Source organism: Sebastes fasciatus, chromosome 6 (genome assembly GCF_043250625.1).
Source record: "Sebastes fasciatus isolate fSebFas1 chromosome 6, fSebFas1.pri, whole genome shotgun sequence".
Classification (NCBI taxonomy): domain Eukaryota; kingdom Metazoa; phylum Chordata; class Actinopteri; order Perciformes; family Sebastidae; genus Sebastes; species Sebastes fasciatus.
In genome coordinates, this window is record NC_133800.1 from 32,492,531 (window position 1) to 32,509,481 (window position 16,951).

At 41.3% G+C, this 16,951-nt stretch overlaps 1 protein-coding gene across 2 annotated transcripts in view; it reads right to left on the minus strand.

Annotated features, from left to right (window-relative positions):
- The window catches only part of LOC141769876 (calsenilin-like), a 63,315-nt gene that overhangs the window by 27,930 nt on the left and 18,434 nt on the right, over positions 1-16,951 (minus strand). For both annotated transcript variants that reach the window (XM_074639370.1, XM_074639371.1), the window contains one exon: positions 12,911-13,085. In XM_074639370.1, the coding sequence (XP_074495471.1) occupies positions 12,911-13,085 (175 nt within the window). The remainder of the gene's footprint in view (positions 1-12,910; positions 13,086-16,951) is intronic.

Genomic DNA, 16,951 nt, shown 5'->3' on the forward strand with positions numbered 1-16,951 from the left:
CATAAGGAAGCCACAAATACACAGTTATATTCAATAAAACCAACATAAATAATGGTTTTATGCCATATTCATAACATATTGTAAGCAGATGAACAGTTTGGTTAACGCATTGAAACATCAAAATGAAAAACTTTCTTATTTAAGAATTGAATGTAAACCATTAAAGGAATAATTTGGGGAAATATTGACTTTCTTCTTGATTCTACTCTCATGTCTGTTCGGTAAATATGAAGCTACAGCCAGCAGCTGGTTAGCTTAGCTTAGCACAAAGACTGGAAACAGCTAGCCTGGCTCTGTCGAAAAGTAACTTCTAAATCTCACTTATTAACACCTTATATATCTGTACAAATGGTGGATAGTGTTAAATGGACAGAGCCAGGCTGTTTCCCTGTTTCCAGCATAGACTGTATATAAAGATGGACGACATGACAGCTCTCCAAAAGTGAAGCCAAAACATCTGGATCGCCCCCTGGTGGCTGGCTGCAGTATAGGTCATTAATCCCGCCCCCTCCATGTTAGCGGATGGTACATGGGTCAAACTAAAAAGTCAAAGTACACGTTAAATAAATTTTTCCCAAAGATGATTTATGTCATTTTGAGTAGTTCTTATTACAATGACGTATGTTCAAGTGTTAATTTCAATGGACAGATATGAGAGTGGTATTGATCCTCTCATCTAACTCTCGGGAAGAAAGCGTATGAAATATAGAGTATTGTTGATTGTATTAATGTAAAATTGTTCGTCACTGGGTGATTCCCTGACGTGTTTACCACTAAACACACTGCTGGACTTTATGACAAATGGAAGATAATGGAGCTCGTCTTTATTTCCCACATATCCTGTTTGTATTCACCACTGGTGGGCGGATATATTCTGTTTTTAACAATCCACAACTTGCATTTACAGTAAATCCGTATGATGTAAATGGAGCGTTTATTCCTGGATTAGGAGACTCCGGAGGGGTGTCTGAGTGAAATCTGCAAAACAACAAATTACATTTCTTTTTTTTTTCTCCTCTGATTGTTTTAGTAAATTGTAAAATATACACCAAGGTGCATGAAAGCAACTTTAACTTTATCATTTTCCAAAAGGAAACTTGGTTTAATTAAAACATTTAAAATATAAGATACTGTAGATCAACAGTAAATCATCACATCAACATAAGTAAGTAATATCTAATACATAAAAACTGCTCTGCTACATTCTGTTAACACTTGTTTTGTCTTGTCTTGTTTAGTTTTTTACTTATTTGTTACTTGTTTGGAATAAATAAATAGAAATTAAATGAAATGGTTGTCACACTAATATACAAGATCGGCATATCGTTTGTTTTCATGAACGCCAGTACATCGCTTTAAAAGTTGCGGCCAAACGGAATTGTGGGGCGTCACTATCTCCTTTCCTTTGGTAAAGGACAGTCCAGTGTATCCTATGCTAAAGGAGATAAGAAAGGAAGCATTGAAGCACCTTTCCTCAGCATTTAGAGGATTCAAACCGCTCTTATCATGGTTGCTACTGAGATACTTCCGGGTCATTTAACTCCGTTAGGAACCTTCCTAATAAACAACACTTTTCGACCGCAGCCACAGCCTCCAATGCACAATACTCTTGTTCCACCAGCAGCTGTGTAACATCCTCTCCGTCCACTAGAGGACGCAGGACACCAGCAGAGCAGAACAGCAGCTCACATCCATTCAGTAACACAATCAGAGAGGAAAGAGAAGGAAATGAAACACGAGAGAATGGATCACATTATTCTGACTATTCCAAGATCGTATATGAGCTTACTCAGCTGCTGTGTGGTTTGTCACATCATCAGTTTCTGCGTTTTCACAGGGAAATTATTAATCAGGAACAAACAATACAGGGATAAAACAAGAAGCCACAAGGAAATATAATATGAAAAGACTGCGGCATGACTTTGCCTGTTATTCTCTGTAAATGTAAGCAACATGTAGTCATGCACACAAGTGAAAATCTGCATGCCGTCATGTATAATGTAACGCACGTAGAGAGCGAGCTGATCAAACAGTGAGCCTGCAGGAGTCTGAACACACTGTAGATAGCTGATTAAAACCCTCCATGTCTTCTTAATGCTTCTCTAACAACCTGCTCCAGGCACTGAAGGTGAAAACCTTTCTTCACACTCTCCAAAAAACCAACCAACCATTAACACTTAAATCTGCTGTAAATGTGCCTCTCTACTGTTCTTCCTACAGGAATATAACACGGGTCATCAGGGGAAAAGTTGGCAGCTCTTCCAGGCTTTTCCCTCTCCTGCTATCTCTGCCCTTCAACCGCTTGATATGTTCCAATTAAAACCAAACGCAGTCTCACTTTCACATGAGATAATCTCCTTTTCATAAAACCACCCCAGCCCAGCAGGTTCAAAGCCAACCGTAGTGGTGTAATTGAAACAGGGGCTTCTTAATCAGAGCTCACTGCCTTTGCCCTGCTTTATTCCTCTCATTTCTCTTCATCCAACATCCAAATATCTCTCTTTTCCTCCCTCCATCCTGCACAGAAGGCAGAATTAGGTTTAGGTAATTGATCAGCGGAGACCTGAACCCCCTACAGGACTCCACTGCGGATATTCAAACTGTCCAGAGGAGAGTACGATGAAGAGAAGCAAAACACAGAGGTTTTTCCTCTGCAGAGAACATTCATCATCACGTCCCGTTTCTACAGAGGACGTGTAAACACTGACTGCACCCCGAGGTGTCCTCACCTGTCTGCACAGACTTTAGGAGAATCTGGGACAGAGGAAACAGCAGGGGACAACAGACAGAATGGGACTGATGATCAACGTTTAAAAAAAGAAAGTGAGGAGAGGAATGAGTGAGGATGAAGAGAGAGAAGATACAGAGTGCTGAATCAGCTGGCGGTGGCTTGATGAGGCGACTTGTTCGTTTGTATGGAAGGACGGACGCTGGAGGAGGACAGAGGATAGACTTACATCTAATCAATGATGAACGGAAGGACAAGCAAACTTAAGTCAGGAAGGACAGACTGAGGAAAAGATGAACAGAACAGTAATACAAATAAAAATAGTATTTTGGAAAAGGTGCCAAACCCAATAAAAGTTGACTTTCACGACGGTCAAACGGAGAGAAAAAAGACATCTGATAGAAAACAAATGAGGAAGCACCTCTTGAATATGAAGCCAAAGTGTTTCTTTAAGATAAAAATATTAAAAAGTCTTTATAATAGGCGGCTACATTATTAAAAATAAGATCAACGTGTATCGACTGCACACCGATGTCTCTCAGGGTCAAACTATCACAAAACATGAAATTAACTAAGGACGAGCTTCAATCACACACGTAAAGTAAAAGTACATAAGTATCAGCTAAATGTAATTAAAGGATCAAAAGTAAAAGTACTTTGCTCCTGTATTATATATTACATTATTAGATTATTATAATGAATGCATAAATGTGTAAGCAGCATTTTACTGTTGCAGCTGATCAGGGTGAAACTAGTTTTATCTACTTTATATACAGTTTGGTAGGTTAGTCCAGTGGTACTCAACCAGGGTGACCAGATCCTGACAAACCAAATGTGGGACAAAGAGTATGTTTATGTGGGACAATGTGGGACACGTTACCAAGGCTGAGAGGAAGTCTACACTTTTGATATCATGTCTATCTAACTTAAATAATAAACATTTTTATTCTGCCTCTTATCTTGTAACATCTCTTTGCTTTGCCCGAATGCATCCACAGATTGGCACGTCTCTTGTGAGACTCGCATGAACTGTGACGCTTCATATCGTTGTGTGAAATAGAAAAATAACTGGTAAATTTCACAAAAAAACTCTGAGAATCTCCTTCCACCCAGCTTATAAATACTTATAAGTAGTTTCACAGTCTTTGTTGTAGCTGCTCTTCCTTTTTTCTTTGTGTTAGTTTCCATCATATTTTGCCAAAACCTGCAGAGCTTTGTGACTTTGCGGGGACTCGCAATTTTCCCCGTTGGGCGTAGCATAGCAAAGACGGTGAAACGTTAACCTGCACTTGACCCACGTGTGAGCAATTTGACAGTAAAACACAACCTCGTGATGATGACAGCCTTCATTTGATAAAAGCCAGATTTTTAAATAAAGCGTATGTCCTGCAGCGGTTTGACTTTTGAAAACTAGAGTCAATGAAAATGTGGGACAAGGGATAAAATTGCTACGCAGTCCCTCGTAAAGTGGGACACCTGGTCACCCTATACTCAACCTAGGGGTCAGGTACCCTCCAAAGGGCCAGAAGATAAATCTGAGGGGTTGTTAGATAATTAACGTGGTAAGAAAAAAGTTCTGTCTCTTTGGTGTAACTGCCAACAATTCATAGACATGTGAAACATGACAGAGCCCCAACTAGACACTACTGATTTATAAGGAGTTTTGTATTGTATTTAACAATCTTAATGTGTATAATCTTAATTTGAAAAGTAACTAGTAACTCTAGCTGTCAGATGAATGTAGTGGAGTAAAAACTACAATATTTCTGCCTGAAATGTAGCGGAGTAGAAGTATAAAGTAGCATAACACTCAGATAAAGTACAAGTACGTGTTTAGCTCCTTTCCACCACTGCTTCAACAGTCACTGACTGAACACTTTGTCACAGATAACAGTAATGAAAAAATACAAACATACAGATTCTCTTGAACAACCAATACTGGTAAATGAACACAATCACAGTTTCTATCGATATCAGCTATTTAACTTTTGTTTTAAGAAGCAGAAAGAACAACCAGCGGCAGAGTAAAAGGTTGGAAAATACCTTGAACTAGCGTCCCAGTGATGAAGCCAAAGAAGCAGCGCAGCAGCTTGGTGAGCTCCTTTTCACACTCTGCCTTGCATGAATTCATCTTATGAACTTTGACCAACAGCAAAGAGTGTACAAATATAAAAAAAACTGGAAAAATATGGGGGTCCTCCAAGATAAAACCAGTCAAAACACCCCAAAAAGAAGAAAGACGCTCTATGTTCAGTCACTAAATTGGACGAATTTGAAAGCGCACTCTAAAAAACTTGCAGAAAGAGTAATCTGATGTTGCCCGTTTCCCTTTAGATAACACTAAAGCTCCTTTTTAAACTGGTGCCCCAGTTTACAGGTGATGTTCACTCCCTCCTCCTCCTCCTCCTCTTCCTATTCTCTCCTCTTTCACTTGTTCCTTTCCTCTACCCTTGTCGCCTCAGGAGGAGGAGGAGGAGGAGGAGGAGGAGGTGGTGAAGTGAATCGCATGATGTTTGGTCCATCCTGAAGCTCCGGTCGCTGTCGTTTCAGATGACCCACTCTTACAAACACTGACACCCGTGAACGCTCCTCCTGTTTCACCCTTCATTACCGCTGCGTGGTCACCGGGACACGCACAAGTTCAACCGACTTTCTCTGACAGACAGAAGTCACACAGAGAGAAGAAGAAGAAGAAAAAAGAAGAAGCTGGAGCAGAAATATTTGACAGTTCAGTGAAGAAACCTAATCTCACTTCCCTCCCTCCCTCCTCCATATCTAATCCCACTCATGTTACACTTTTCATATTACAGTCATTCATATCGCTCCTCTTCTTTTATCACTTCCCTCCCATATGGCCTCATTATCTGACTCTTCTTCTGTGGTGTGGGAGCTACTTTTAAATCAAAGATTAAACGTTGTGCAGAGTCTCATTTCTTATTCTACAGAATGAAAAACTTCTTCATCTAGAACAGATAGTTATAGAGCGGGGCTGTATGTATGACAGCTTCTGGGTTAGAAGAACGAGTCGATTAATTAACAACTATTTTAATAATCTATTCATTGTTTAAGTAATTTGTCAAGATAAAGGAACAAACATCTACCGGTTCCAGCTTCTAAAATGTAAAAACTGTGTTTTATATCTCTGTAAATTGAATATCTTTGGGCTTTGAAGATGTCACCTTGGGCTGTGAGAAATAGTGAAGTGCATTTTGCACATTTTATACAGTAGAACGAACCAGTGATGATCAATCAGAGGTACTTCTTCAGTTGCCAGGGGGGACAGTACTTGAAAAGATTGTGGAGGAAAATTTTAAAGGGCCAATGTGCAACATCTGGTGAAATCTCGCGGTGAGGTTGCCGCTTGGTGCCAAGCGTGTAGAAAATCTACGGTAGCTGATGTGAAAATGCGAAAGGCCTATCTAGAGCTGTTGTAAGAGTAGCGTCATTTGGAGAATAGCAGATCTAGAGCATAAAGTGTGTGCGTACGTGGGTGAATGGTGAAAAATGGTGAGGATTTTCCTGGGAGACTCCTGTTTTTCATCGCCCTCTCCTGATTTCCTCCGGGGGTCACAATTCTCCCGCATTTCTCCTGACTTATTTATTCACACCTTCTTTTCCTTTTCGTTATCTCCACATGTTTCTGGCACTGTACAGCGTCTATAAGCCCAACTGTTTCCACCCGGACGACAATACAGCTACACCAAATGTCGTAAGAGATGCTCGGGACACAGCGTGCAGCGCCCGAAGTGGGGCTTTGCTCGACGCAGCGAAAAGCCGTCGTGGCGACGCACAAACCATTGGAAATAACGGGTTTCAGAGCGCAGTGGTGCCGTTGTGTCTGAAAGGACCTTCAGTGAGTGAGAGAAGGAGAGAGAAATGGAGAGAACTAAGAGAAAGAAATACTCAGGAAGGGGCCAAAAATGTATGAATGAATAAAAACTGATGAATATTAGTTTAAACCAGAGGTTTATGCAAATTCACGCCAGAGGGGTGAATTATTCAGTTTTCTTTCCTCAGAATTAAAGGTAAAGTTTAACATAAAAATGCAGTTTCAGTGTGTTATTTTCATTCTTTAAAAGTCACCAGACTGCAGGAAACAAAGTCTCTAAAACTCAGTTTTTATCTGGGAGAGGACGCCCTGACCCCCGCTTCGGTTTTCAAATCCTCCCTATTTTTGAGGTCTCAAGGAATTGTAGTAATTGAAGAATGTAAAGTCATTAAACCCAAAAAACAACAGTGAGGACATACAGTAACTTCTGTGTTCTCAGCTTTGCACATAAATAAATCGATTAATCGGAAAAATAACTGACTGATTACTTGATTATAAAATAATAATGAGGTGCATAGCAGGTCAGAATAACATCCATGTCTCCTGACGTGCAGACTTGTGTTATCAACACCAGCATCCTCTCTGCCCATTTTATTCTCCACACACCCTCAGCTTCATATCCAGCAGTCTATCAAACTGGCCTCGCTGTCTCCACCTCTCCACGTCTAAACTCAACCTCAGCAACAGCTTCACCAACGCCACCACCGCTGCCGCCACCACCCCACCTCTCTCTGACACACTACTCCATCTCTGTGCTGCTATTTTTAGCTGCTGGCCATTACCGAGGTGAGGGCTTGCCCACCGATAATACTGATAATACTCTTCCCTCTGCAGCGCTGAGATGAAATAGATCCCATCACAGCCCTGCTTCTCTTTCTCTCTCTCTGTCACCGTTGAGCTGTTTTTTTACTCACCGTGCTCCTGTTTCACCTACGCACAAAGAGTTCCCTCAATGATTCTACAACCAGAAACACCTGAAGGATAATCTGGATCTGTATAAGACTGATTATACTATGTGTTAATGTGGGTTCAAATTACACATGCAGCTAAGAACAACCTCCTAACCCCGACACTCGGTGGTGGAATGTAACTGTAAGTACATTTACTCAAGTACAAACGTGAGGTCATCGTCGTCTGACAGCTTTAGTTACTTTACAGATTACAGTTTTTCATCCCCTCTCTGTCCAGTGAAATTCAAACACCTCCAGATGTTTTGATTTTGAATATTTGTGATGAACTGAAGGATGAAGTGTTCATTTATGTGTTGAGAAAATCCTCCTTCTTCAGCTAACTAAACTATTTAAAAAAGCCTCTTGGATCAGCCGGAAAATGCATCGTGACAAAGCTGACAAACAGGGCGTTTTTTATTGAGCTCATGAAAAGTTGACTTTAGAGATACGTGATTCACACAGGAAGATATGATGATCTTATAGAATATAATGCATTGTTGTAGATTAAACTACTAACAGTATATAAAGTAGATCAAAAGCAGTACATCTAAAGCAGTAAAATGGTATACACACATTAATGCAGCATTATTACACAGCTTTTTATACGGCGTTCTACGGTCTGTTATTTCTTTATAACAGACCGTTGCTATGTATAACAGACCGCTGTTATGTATAACAGACCGTTGTTATGTATTACAGACCGTTGTTATGTATAACAGACCATTGTTATGTATAACAGACCGTTGCTTTGTATAACAGATCGTTGTTATGTATAACAGACCATTGCTATGAATAACAGACCGTTGCTATGTATAACAGACCGTTGTTATGTATAACAGACCGTTGCTATGGGCGCAGTTCTGATGTCGGACCGTTTTTGTGTCAAATTATTGAATCCTTAAGTAAGTAGCCGTGTAATAAGCGTGATAATGTACAGAGAGCCGGTCATTGTTGTGAAGTAAACTCCGACAGAGCGATGCAAGATGCCGCATCGCAACATTTAACTTAATATTAGCTAATTTTAAAAAAACATCATATATAATAGTGAAACACTGATAGGGAATATTGTTTTGCAGAATGAGAACTTTTACTTTTTAAACTTTAAGTTCATTTTTCTGATAATACTTAAATATTTTTACTTAAAGCTGTAGTTTGTAACTTTGAGCAAATATGATAAAAAGTTAATTTCATAAAACTGATCCTGGGAGAAGTGCATTAGACAGATAATCTATGAAAAATGCCTCTGCCTCCTCCAAGTGCTCCTTTAATGGCATTTGCAAGATTTCAACATGCCAGAACCAAAACAACCAATCAGAGCCGAGGAGTCTCTCGTCAGCCGTCAACTCCTCCTAAAGCGAAGCAAAACAAATGGGATCAAACAACAAAAGCCTGAACCTGCTGCCAAAACATTTCTCTCTCAGCATCTCCATCATTTTCAGCCTAAAGAAACTTGATCCGAGCAGCGAGCAGGAGTGTTTCCAGATAATAAAATGTCCATCAAACTTTCATAAACGTAAACAGCTGTCTGTCTCGTGTTGCCACTCGGGGACGCCAAAGTGCAAAGTTTGTTGGTGAAGCTGTGAGGAAAAACATGACGGCACTTAGTGAAGTGCTGCTGATGGGGCCAAGGGAGGAAGAGGAGAGGAGGGTGTGTGTGTGTGATAAACAGGATTGCGTGATAAGCCACAAGGGCAGGTCTTATACGACTGATCTAGTTCTCACATTTCAGTGACCTGCTAGAGTACCGTTACATGGAAGAAGAGGCTGAGCTGCTACGGGTCACAATCACCATATCTGACTCATTTGGTTTAAAGGTATAATATACAGGATTTTCCTAAAAACAATGTATAGACTCATACAAAAGTAATCGCTCTCAATCATCACTTACGACCCACTAATAGTGTGTAGCAGTGTATGACGCTGTCCTCTGCCTCGATTTGCTTATCTGTATTTTCTTATTTTCTTCTTATTTTGTTGTGTATGTGACGTTTCGGGGCGTCAACCTTTGGGCACTGGGTGTGTAACCCCCACGCACGTGCTAGCACAAATCCAAAAGGAAGCTACGAAAATGGTGGACACGGTGCAGCAGAGCCGCAAATATAGCGAGACGAAACGCCAAGCGGAAAAAAGCTTGTTCCAAAACGAGAGTGAATCTGAGGTTGGCTTTCACGTTTGCTGTTGTATGTGATGGGTGTACACCGGGCTGGGATCTGGCAACCGCGGTCAGGGGACGCACGCTTCTGGTGGCGCTGAGCCGGGGGGAGGAGGGGCCAACATTGAATGTTGTGTTTTCAAACAGCGACAATTCCTGCATAGTATGCATTTAATTAAAACTCTCTCTCCGCCTGAGGTAATGTTTGCTTTTTAATGAATGTGGCCTTCATTTAAACCCTAAAAACAGTTTTAAGATCCAGCACAAGGTGTCATAGGGAAGGAAACAAGGAGGTAATGAGGGCAAGAAAAAGGCAGGGAAGGACAGAAACAAGTAGGGAAGAAAACAGGGAGGTAGTGACGGACAAGAAAAGGAGCGAATGGGGAGGAAAAAGTACCAAAGGAGACAAGGGAAGGACAAGAGGAAGTAGGGAAGGACACAATTAGGTAGTAAAAGACAGAAGAGGGGGCATAGATGGATAGGAAGAAGTAGAAAAGGAGACAAGTGAAGAAAAGGAAGTAACAAGTAGGCAAGAAAACAAGGAGGTAGTGAAGGATAGAAGGAGGTGGGGAAAGAAATAGGAAAGGAAACTAGGAGGTTAATGAGGAAAATCAGGAAGGAAACAAGTAGGTAGTAAAGAAAAGGAGAGGAGGCATAGATGGAAAAAAGGAAGTAGGAAAGAAGAAGGACACAAGTACGTAAAGAAGGAAAGAAGAGGGCAGGAAAGGACATGAAAAAGTAGGGAAGGAGACAATGAGGTAAGGAAGGGAAGGAGAGGAGGCATAGATGGAATGGAAGATGCTGGGAAGAAGAAGGAGACAAGTAGGTAAGGAAGGAAAGAAGAGGGCAGGAAAGGACATGAAAAAGTAGGGAAGGAGACAAGGAGGTAAGGAATGGAAGGAGAGGAGGCATAGATGGAAAGAAAGAAGTATAAGAAGAAGGAGACAAGTAGGTAAGGAAGGAAAGGAAGAAGAGGGCAGGAAAAGACATGAAAAGCAGGGAAGGAGACAAGGAGGTAAGGAAGGAAGGGAGAGGAGGCATATGGAAGGAAAGAAGTATAAGAAGAAGAAGACAAGTAGGTAAGGAAGGGAAGGAGAGGAGGCATAGATGGAAAGAAAGAAGTTGGAAAGAAGAAGGAGGTAAGGAAGGAAAGGAGAGGGCAGGAAAGGACATGAAAAAGTAGGGAAGGAGACAAGGAGGCACTGAAGGAAAGTAAGCAGCAGGGAAGGACACAAGGAGGTCATGAAGTGCAGGAGGAAGAAGGAGAGATGGAGCTTCTCTGAACTACGACTTAATACCAGCATGTAACAACACAGAGCTCTGAAGATAACGAACTCTTTCATTTAAAAGCACTTCATCCGGCTCCCTGCAGGCGGGAGATTAACTGTGCAGGATTACAGCTGAGCCACTGGGTGGAGCACCGACACTGAGTCCATGAACAGACAGAGACTGGAGACTGGAGACCAGTCCAGACCACATACTGGGTCCAGTAAGGTAAGAAACAACATCCAGGAAGGTCCTGATTAGTCTTTAAGCTCTTCTATTTATTTACACCAAAACTGTGTGCACATACATATTGATCGATCTGAAGATATCGACACTACAGACACCTTCGTCTCGTTTTGATTGATTCTAGCGTCAATAGGGTCGATACAAAAATAGGGATCAGTTTCTCTCTTCTACACCAATTTATATTTCATCATCTGTGCAACCAATGTTCTGTTTCTCACTGCTGTTGTGATGTCGTGGTGCACCCTGACGATGTAATCTGACACATGACGGCTGAAGAAAGAGGAGCATGTTTGGAGCTATTTCACAGCTGATGGTTGAGGGTAGTTTGCACTTTTCTTTTTAGTTATTTGCACTATAAAAGTTTTAAAACATTCATTATCCATAATCGATTAAAATATGGAATCACAATTAATCGCAAATTAATCACACATTTTTTATCTCTTCAAAATGCACCTTAAAGGGAGATTTATCAAGTATTTAATACTCTTATCAACGTGGGAGTGGACAAATATGCTGCTTTATGCAAATGTATGTATATATTTATTATTGGAAATTAATTAACAACACAAAACAATGACAGATATTGTCCAGAAACCCTCACAGGTACTGCATTTAGCATAAAACAATATGCTCAAATCATAACATGGCAAACTGCAGCCCAACAGGCAACAACAGCTGTCAGTGTGTCAGTGTGCTGACTTGACTATGACTTGCCCCAAAGCTGCATGTGATTATCATAAATGCTTCAAAGCTTTGACCGTTGCCATGGTATTCGACCTCTAAATCACTATTTGAATGCTTCATTTTTAATACAAACCGGGGAAAAGAAGTTCGGAAACTTGTGTTTTGTGGATTATTTCTCTTTTACATCATTGGAAAGCCTGTTTATTTACCTTCACAATGATGTCCAACTTGTAAGGATCAGGCATTTGTGGGATGAGCAGCACAGCTGATTATGTGGGTAGCGCCCAAGAAAAATTTGCCAAAATGCTCTGCCAATGTTAAACAGTGTATTCTCATAAGGCTACCAGGAAGTTGGACATCATTGTGAAGGTAAATAAACAGGCTTTCCAACCATGTAAAATACAATGCCAATTAGCATTGTAACAACAGAGAAATAATCCACCAAACATAAGTTTCTGAACTTTTTTTCCCCAGTTTATATATAATAATAATAATAATAATAATAATATATATATCCCAAAATAGCCCATGAAATAAGGAATAATCTCACAACATTATTCATTCTTCATATTCAACATTATTATTAGTTATGAAACGGGGGAGATGGAGACAGACAGACAATTTGCGGACCTGTAAAATAAAGTGTTACCACAAAAAAAAGAGTATTGGTATTGATATCGGCGAGTCTGGCCCTGTGATACTTGGTATCGGATCAATACCAGTTTGTGGTATCTCCCACTTGTGCTTGTGAGAGGCAGTTAAAAAGAGGCACAGAGGAGGAGACGGGTGTATCTGAGTAGTTCAGGTCGATGTAGAGAATATTAATGTTTAACTGAGGGCGTACAGACATTTGATTAATGAGCGTATGCATCTAAATGATCTCTGGGTACTTGACCCCGAGGTCAGCTGCCCGGTACAATGAGTCAGTCGGGCCCACAGGGACCGCAGGAGGCCAGCAGAGGTCCATCCGGTCAATCCGGCGGTCGATTCTAACACTGTTAGTCACACTTGTTGTGCATTCACCACATCGTCAGTCTCACCCACACATCACTCACCTTTGTCCTGTGGCTGTGTGCTGGAGATGATCCATTTAACCAGGCAGCACTTCATCAGAGCTTTCCGAGAGAACCGCGGCTTCTGCCACTTCCCAGAATCCTTCACTCTGCCCGGTGCGGGCTCGACGCCGTTGGCATCTCCCAGCAGGCTGCCATCGACCACCTTGCCATCCGCCTGGAGGACAGAGGGAGGAGGACGGAGGGAGGGAGGGAGAGAGAGAGAGAGAGTTCAGGTCAATATGGAAATGAAACAAACCGGGCGGAGATGTTTAAATTAAACAGGAGATTATGCGAGTGCCTGGAAAATATGATTAGCCTCTGATCTGGAAGTGTTTCAGGAACATTTTTTAAGAGGTTCAACAAGAGTTCAGTTCAGTTCAGTTCTGAACTTCCTGTGAGACTTTATGAGCTTTTTATTATCTGAGTTTTTGGACAGTTTGTGTCCAAATCTACTGTCTGATGATCTGATAGAGCTCCACCTCTCTACATGTACTACTACTGTAGATAGATAGATAGATGGATGGATGGATGGATGGATGGATGGATGGATGGATGGATGGATGGATGGATGGATGGATGGATGGATGGATGGATGGATGGATGGATGGATGGATGGATGGATGGATGGATAGATGGATAAATAGATGGAGAGATGGATAGATGGATGCATTGATGGATGGATGGATGGATGGATGGATGGATGGATGGATGGATGGATGGATGGATGGATGGATGGATGGATGGAGAGATGGATGAATGGATGGATGGATGGATAGATGGATGGATGGATGAATGGATGGATGGATGAATGGATGGATGGATGGATAGATGATGGACGGATAGATGGATAAATAGATGGAGAGATGGATAGATGGAGGGATAGATGGATGGATTGATGGATGGATGGATGGATGGATGGATGGATGGATGGATGGATGGATGGATGGATGGATGGATGGATGGATGGATGGATGGATGGATGGATGGATGGATGGATGGATGAATGGATGGATGGATGAATAGATGGATGGACGGATAGATGGATAAATAGATGGAGAGATGGATAGATGGATGCATTGATGGATGGATGGATAGATGGAGGGATAGATGGATGGATTGATGGATGGATGGATGGATGGATGGATGGATGGATGGATGGATGGATGGATGGATGGACGGACGGACGGACGGACGGACGGACGGACGGACAGATGGATAGATAGATAAATAGATAGATAGATAGATAGATGGATAGATAGACAGACAGATAGATAAACAGATAGATAGACAGATAGATAGATATAGACAGACAGACAGACAGACAGACAGACAGACAGACAGACAGACAGACAGACAGACAGAGAGATAGATAGATAGATAGATAGGAGATTAGGATTGCATTGCATTTATATTAGATCCAATGGCAAGCACTAAATGTATGTACGTACTAAATAGCAACATTATGGACGCTTTAATTGATGCATGTGAGAATAATGACTTAATTTGACTAATTTATGTAAAAAATCATCCATTCATAACAACCCCACCATCATGTAGCTGCTTCACTCACCATATGGTCCTGAAAATCTTTTAATAAGGACGGATTACAACAGTTTGGCTGCAAATACACCAGCTCACAACAATCCACCAACACTGAGCGGATACAAGAACAAGAATAAGAGTGAGCTATCTTTAGTTTAGTTTTAGAAAGAGTTTGATTTCCACTTCATCTACCAGAAATGTTCAAATCTGTGATGAGAGTAAAGAGTTTTTTCTTGGACAGCCTAAAGACTTAAACCTTGACGTCAGCTTTCTAAGAAATCAGGATGGAGGTGAGGTTACTTTAATATCTCTGAGTTAAGCGCCATCACATCTTGAAATATCTCCCCTTCAGGTTTAATTTTCAGATATATTAAAATCCTGTTTTTGTTCATTTTCATGTTCAGCTTCAATTTATCAACATGACTCTTACTATGCAGGACCAGTCCCCCTCCGGCTCATTCATATTCACCGTTTATCCTCCCTCATCAGTGGAGATAAACTTGATATCAAAGTAATTTTTTTGCTCTAATATATGTCTTTTTTCTCTCCTTCATATCTTGGCATCATTTCAGTTTCTTCAACAGCAAACACTGACTTGATCTGAGGGGATTTGATTTAGTGAGAACTAGGGCTGTCAGAGTTAACGTGATAACAACGCGTCATTGCTAATTTGTTTTCACGCCACTAATTTCTTTAACACATTAACGCAATAGATCTTTAGGTTGTAGCGAGCTCATTTTTAAAGCTAGAGTGAAGATACTGGCATCATATGAAACTAGAAAACTTAAAGAATCCATCGGTACCAACCATGTCATACTAGCTTGTCACAAAGGAAGCTAAATGACACTCCAAACTTGTGCCAAATTTATGCAAGAAAAAACTGTCAGCTCTTTTCGTCACAACGGTGCGGTAAAGCGAATGCAATACCGCCCATGCTGCTCTGATTCTACGGCCAATCTCACGTTCCATTGTCCCCTCACTCACGAACAAGACCCCGAGGTACTTGAACTCCTTCACTTGGGGGTAAGGGCTCATTCCCTATCCAGAGTAGGCAATCCATCGGTTTCCTGCTGAGAACCATGGCCTCAGATTTAGTTTGCGATTAATCGCGATTAAATATTTTGATCTATTTACAGCCCTAGCTATTCTCAAGGAGCTTTATTAAGCCTACAAAACACATACACATACATGTGTTCACTGGTGTGTGGGGAGGAAGATGAAAGAGGTGAAGACAGAACAAACAGTAGCTCTGTTTACTCTGTGGGGAGGAGAAGGAAAGCAAAGGATGACAGTTGGAGAAGAGAGGGAGAAAGAGAAGGAGATGGGAGGAGGATGAGGAGGAGGAGGAGGAGGAGGAGGAGGAGGAGGAGGGAGCACACACACACACACACACACACATAGAGGATTTTAAACGGCTAGTTGATCCCACGGGAGTCTGACTATGCAAATCCCCGTACTTTAAGGTAATGAGAGAGAATGAGGAAGAGAAAATAGAGAGTAAAATAAGAAGACGTGGGGAGGTCTTGCTCGTGTTCCTGGAAGAACTGAAGTCAATTAGCATAATGAATTCTGGCCTATCTGAGAAGAAGAGCAAAGGACGGCCAGAGGACTAGAAGACGGTGGAGATGAAGATATGGAAAGCACTTTGCAGGGGGAATACATTTACTATTTCTGTGCATCTTCCACATGAAGAGACGGATGAAAAAAGAGCTAAAGATGAGAGAGGAAAAAGGCGGGGAAGAAGGAAGAAGACTACGAGGAGGAAGAACATCTGTATAGACATACACACAGAGTCGAACTAACGTAATGACAACATACTGAAATGGAAAGACTAATTTCTTTAACGCATTTGATCTTTCGGAGGTTGTAGCGGGCTCAGTTTTAAAGCTAGAGTGAAGATACTGGTATCATGTGAAACTAGAAAACATAAAGAATCAATTAGTGTCAAAGGAGGCTAAATAATGCTCCAAACTTGCACTAAATTTTGGTGAGTAAAAGCTGCATAGTCATTTTCAAAGGGGTCCCTTGACCTCTGACCTCAAGATATGTGAATGAAAATGGGTTCTATGGGTACCCACGAGTCTCCCCTCTACAGACAGACCCACTTTATGATAGTCACATGCAGTTTGGGGGCAAGTCAAGGGAATACATTTACTATTTCTGTGCGTCTTCCACATGAAGAGACGGATGAAAAAAGAGCTAAAGATGAGAGAGGAAAAAGGCGGGGAAGAAGAAGAAGAAGAAGGGAACATCTGCATAGACATACACACAGAGTAACGTAATGACAACATACTGAAATGGAAAGAAGATGACGGAAACAATTTCCATTCATCCCAACGTCTATTTATTCACAGATGAACGGCGGCACGGCAGAGAGAGGAGTAATATGAAAAAAGGCTCAGCCGCGACTCGCTTCTTCTTGTTCTTCTTCGGAGGAGTAAATTAGAATTGTTTTCAAATGTGGCTTTTCAGTGGAAGTCACAAATTGGAAAGAGGAGG